Source organism: Sinocyclocheilus anshuiensis, unplaced genomic scaffold, assembly GCF_001515605.1.
Source record: "Sinocyclocheilus anshuiensis isolate Anshui unplaced genomic scaffold, SAMN03320099.WGS_v1.1 scaffold257, whole genome shotgun sequence".
Taxonomy (NCBI): domain Eukaryota; kingdom Metazoa; phylum Chordata; class Actinopteri; order Cypriniformes; family Cyprinidae; genus Sinocyclocheilus; species Sinocyclocheilus anshuiensis.
This window is the reverse complement of record NW_015539889.1, coordinates 2,413,064-2,418,027: the sequence shown is the minus strand read 5'-3', so window position 1 is coordinate 2,418,027 and position 4,964 is coordinate 2,413,064. Positions and strand designations below refer to the sequence as shown.

The 4,964-nt window shown below is 37.1% G+C and overlaps 1 protein-coding gene across 1 annotated transcript in view; it reads left to right on the top strand.

Annotated features, from left to right (window-relative positions):
- Positions 1–4,964, top strand: part of LOC107685692 (short transient receptor potential channel 4-associated protein-like) — a 13,647-nt gene extending 8,683 nt beyond the window's left edge. The window contains exons 17-19 of the mRNA XM_016482378.1: positions 1,712–1,824; positions 1,916–2,122; positions 3,069–4,964. Coding sequence (XP_016337864.1) covers positions 1,712–1,824; positions 1,916–2,122; positions 3,069–3,206 — 458 coding nt within the window. The 3' untranslated portion in view covers positions 3,207–4,964. The remainder of the gene's footprint in view (positions 1–1,711; positions 1,825–1,915; positions 2,123–3,068) is intronic.

Here is a 4,964-nt window from a genome sequence, read left to right as displayed (position 1 = left end):
TTAATAAGTGAGTCATTGCGATTGAACCGAATCATTTAAACGGTTGATTCATTCAAGAACGAAACACCGTCATGTTGCTCAGAGACACAAAACAGCACTGTGGCTGTATTCGGAATGATTTTTGTTGGCGAAATAGAGCAAAAACAAGCAATATGGTGTCTAAAACGTAAGTCTCTTAATTAACTTATTGTTTATTGAATTCAATGTCACATTTGTAATCATGGTATTTTTTGGAGAAAAACGGCACTCTTCGTGTGAAATTGAATAACTATATGAAGTGGTATAAATATATACATTTTCTGCCATCATGTCTTGAATTTGTGATCATTCTAAATGCATTTTAATAGACTGAATCATGCAGTGAAAGAACGCACTCTAAATGCACACGCACTAGTCTAGACTTCACGTAATGTATGCGTGCGCTCTGTAGGGATGTTTTGAATGTTTTTTTGCAAAATACTCGATAATGTCAAATCACACATCCTTAAAACAACAATTACTATATTATTGCAGGCGATATATATCGCACACCCCTAATAAGAATGATTCCTGAAGGATCATGTGGCACTGAAGGCTGGAATAATGGCTGCTTAAAATTCAGCTTTGCCATAGCAGGAATAAATTACATATTTAAAATGAATGTATTAAAAATGTTTAAAAGATATAAAAATTTAAATAAAAAAACACAATATTAGTGTTTTTACTGTGTTTTTTTTAATCAAATTCAGCCTTAGAGACTTTACAGAGCACAAATGTTTGATCTGTAGTTCATATGTATTTGTAAATATAAAAAAATGGCTGGTAAATCAATTATATTTATTGCAAGAAGTAAAATGCGCTCTAAAAAAGGGTTGCTTTTAAAGAGTATGCTTCTACACTAGTTTTCACAATTGACACCAAGGAAGATTGATTTTGTTTTTTGTGCTAAAATAGCAAGACATAGTAATAAACAGCAGGATTTATCTCAATACTTGTTTTACTAAAACATTATGTAAACATTATGTAAAATTCCAAACTTTGAACACATTCATTTAAATAGACTTCACATCAGTTTAAGTGAATCTGATTCTGATTCACAGAAGCAAATTGAACTTGCACCAGGTCAAATACAGTTTTTACAACTTAAGGATGATCAGAGATCAAACATCTGTCTTCACATTCTCATACTCACTAGACTATTTTTGGCTAATGGCACAGCCTTTAGGGAACTTAATAGTCAAATTAAAAGTGCATTAAATTCATCCCAATATTTACACTGCTAGTCACTTCACATAAATATTCAATATTTCGCCCTGCCTTAATAGTTAGTGTAAGGCTGATGATACACGGGGGAACTTTTTGAGCAATGTTGCTGGGCAGTGTTGCCGTCAACGGGCAACCAGGTGAGACACAGGATCCATGACGGATGTGAAGTATCCAGATAGAAATTTGTTGCCCATTCTCAATGGGAAAGTGCCCAAGCAACTTCGCTCGGCAACAATGCCGTGTATCATCACCTTAAAAGATGTTGATGTCTCTGAGAAAAATCTGATGGGAAGATGAAAATATTTTCCCAGGTAACTTGAGATTTGATAATCTTTCACAGAACTTGTGAATTGCTTCATCGGAAGTCTGTTCAGAGCAATAGACATAGATTTCTGAAAAGCATGTAGTCCGATTGCTGTTTAAAAAATTGCAGTGTCTATTTTAGCCTGTGTTTGTGCCTCTGCAGTGGTTGAAGTGCTCTCTGAGTGCTGTCTGCTGTCCTACATGGCTCGAGTGGAGAACAGACTGTCCTTCCTTTTTAGGCTGGTTAACATCATCAACGTGCAAACCCTCACACAGGCAAGATCACAGTGCAGGTCTCCTCTCCCTGTTTGTCTCATTTGAATCCTCCATGATAATTAGTCCTATGTTTCTCTGGTTGCTGTCCCAGGAGAATGTGAGTTGTCTTAACACCAGCCTGGTGATTCTGATGTTGGCCCGGAGGAGAGGCAAGCTCCCCTTTTACCTGAATGCCCTGCGGGAAAAGGAATATGCAGAGAAATATCCCGGCTGCCTGCTTAACAACTTCCACAACTTGTTGCACTTTTGGCAGCACCACTACCTCAACAAGGACAAGGACAGCACCTGCCTGGAGAATGTGAGTTAGATTTCACTGTATGGAATCCTTCCTTTAGGACAAGGGTTCCCAAACAAAACAAAACAAATACCTGAAGTACCTCCTTTTTAAATAAATATTTCAGAATTTTTAACGACACGTTTTGCATGTTGGTGATTCTATTGGTTAATGGTCATATGCCAAAAGTAAACAGATAAAATATATATATATTTTCGATGTTTAATTTAGATTTTTTGTTTTTAATTATTTATATGTAGGCCTGGGTTTCTGTGGGTCTTAAAACGGTTTTTGGCCTTCCACATATGAAGGCCTTAAAAGGTCTTGAATCGAAGAAGAAAGTCTTAAAGGGATAATTCACCCAAAAATGAAAATTCTGTCATTTGTCTCACCCTCATGTCATTCCAAACCCGTAAGACTTGCATTCATTCATTAGTTTTACAATCTCTTTATGAACTTTTTGAAGCGTCAGAGAGGTAGTTGAATAGATTGTCAATGGAGGGACAGAAATCTCTTCGATTTCATTAAAAATATCTTCATTTTTGTTCCGAAGATGAACAGAGTCTTAAATTTACCTTCATATTATATTATTATTATTATGATAACTCAAAACTCAAAAAAGTGAAGATTAAATATTTCTCTTGTAAATTAAATTGTAATTATCCTGTAAAATAAATGTTTAAGAATTAAAATAATTTTATTTTACACTGCAAGTAACTAATATTTATCTTTAAATTCTTCGATTTCAAACTACATTTAATTTGATCATTGCACTGTGCTATATTGTGATTTCAGTTATATTTTGATTTAATTATGCAGCGACATTTATTTATTTGAATTTTTATCCAATGTAATTATTCGCTTTTCATCAACCCACAAACCCCCTGCAGTTGCCTCACCAACTCCAGTTTCAGTTTGGGAGATTCTGCTTTAGGATAATATTTAGCTATCTATGATCTCTTTCTTTCAGAGCTCCTGTATTCCATTCAGTTTTTGGAAGGAGACCGTGTCAGTACTGCTCGGAGAGGACAGGACTTCTTCCTGTGCCATTATCAGCTACATAGATGAGCCTTACATGGAGCTAGACCGGGACCATCTAGGCGATTGACTTGTGCGGGTTGGCTTGGGGAGGGACTTGCATGTTCCGTTCCGATTCGGAACAGCCTCCCAGCTCATCCGACTGCATGCTACGGCTCTGTGAGCTGTCCATTCTCTACTTGGTGCCCATGTTCCACTTTTTCATCTCCAGGCTTGCGCGGGTGAAAAGGACGTCCCACAAAGGATTGCCCATCCCATCATTCATTGAGAGGGAACGCATTACCTGGACAGCTCAATCCGGAGCTGACCCTCTGACCTGAAACTGTCTCGTTGTGTTTCGGTGAAATCGTTTGGGGCCTTTTTTTAGAGAAATATACAAAGACGAAAATATTTAGACTAAATGTCCTACTTGAATTTGGAAAGATCCTCGAATGAGGGCGATCGATGATCTGGTGATCTAAGAACTGCACAGTCGGCGTTTAAGGAGATTTTCTCTGTAATTTAGGTTCAGAAAGCGTTGGATTGATGAACGGTGGCTTGGGATGATACTTTGCCAAGCTTGTCAGATGGTAAGCGACCCTAATGCTTAAATGATTGATGTCAAAATCTTTGTATAGTGTAGATGAATTTGGACGGGTCTTATTTATTTTCTCATATTTCTCTTGTAATTTTGCTCTCTTACTACATCATAAACCTGTTTTCTTTTCATATTCTCTATTGCTTCTCTCCTTTTGTTAGATTTTATCAAGCACATATGAAATAAGAGATTTTGAGTTTGTGTATTTTACATTTTTTTTATTAATTAGTTTTTAATAATAGTATAGCCACTTTTGTTTTATTTCTCACAATGAAACACTTCATATCTTGTGGGCACTGAAGGTGTTAAACTATGCAGGTTCACTCACACCATGGTCATAATTATCCAGCTAGCCTTGACCTCCATGCTGCCATCTGTCATTTGTTCCGTAGCAGACCACTAAATCACCATCTTCTAACTGTACAGGCCTCAGCCGTTGACAATCTGTGTTGTGCTCAAACACAAGGCTCCGGCTTTTGGCGGCCGGGAACCTGCAAAGGTGCTGCTCTGCTGCGGTCGCTTTGTGCTGGATGTGGTAGCTGAGCTAGACTAGAAACTTCCAATCAACTACCTCGTTTCATTGGTGTTGTTTTCAAACCCACTCCTATAGTTTAAGCATGCTCCAGCTTTTACTCTGTTGCACCTGAGTTCACACTATATGCAAAAGTTCCTCTGTATAAATGACTAAATGTGTTTCACGAGAGTTGCTTGGCTTTTACCTGTGGATGTTCGCAAGTTCTTTCATGTTCTATATATCGGCTCCTTATACTGTGTCACAGTGCTTTGCGTTGGCAAAACAATTTCATACAATTCATATAAAGAGGTATAATGAATGCTGCAGAGATTTTTGCTCACTTCCTTTGACCCCAGGAATGTGTATAGTTGTAATATTAGCAGTAGTGTGAATGTGCTTTTTCTAAATTGAATGATTGCTACATCAACGCAAAGGATCTGAATGTCTCTTCTTTATCCACAGGCCTTGGTTCATGTCTCGCATAGGTTGGGTTTTAAATACCTACAATTTTCTTACGTAGCTCTGTCTGGATGGATTTAGTCATAAATGATAACCATGTGAAGCCCAGTAAACTTGATGCTTTAAATAAACCACAATTCGGTATCTTGCCTCTGAAAGTTAAAGTTTGATGGTGATTACTCTGTTTTTCAAAATCATTGGCTTCAGTTGTCTTGTGGAAATCATAGTTTGCCTCTATATAACTGCACAATTCAAAATAAAAAAAAAATATCTTTCAA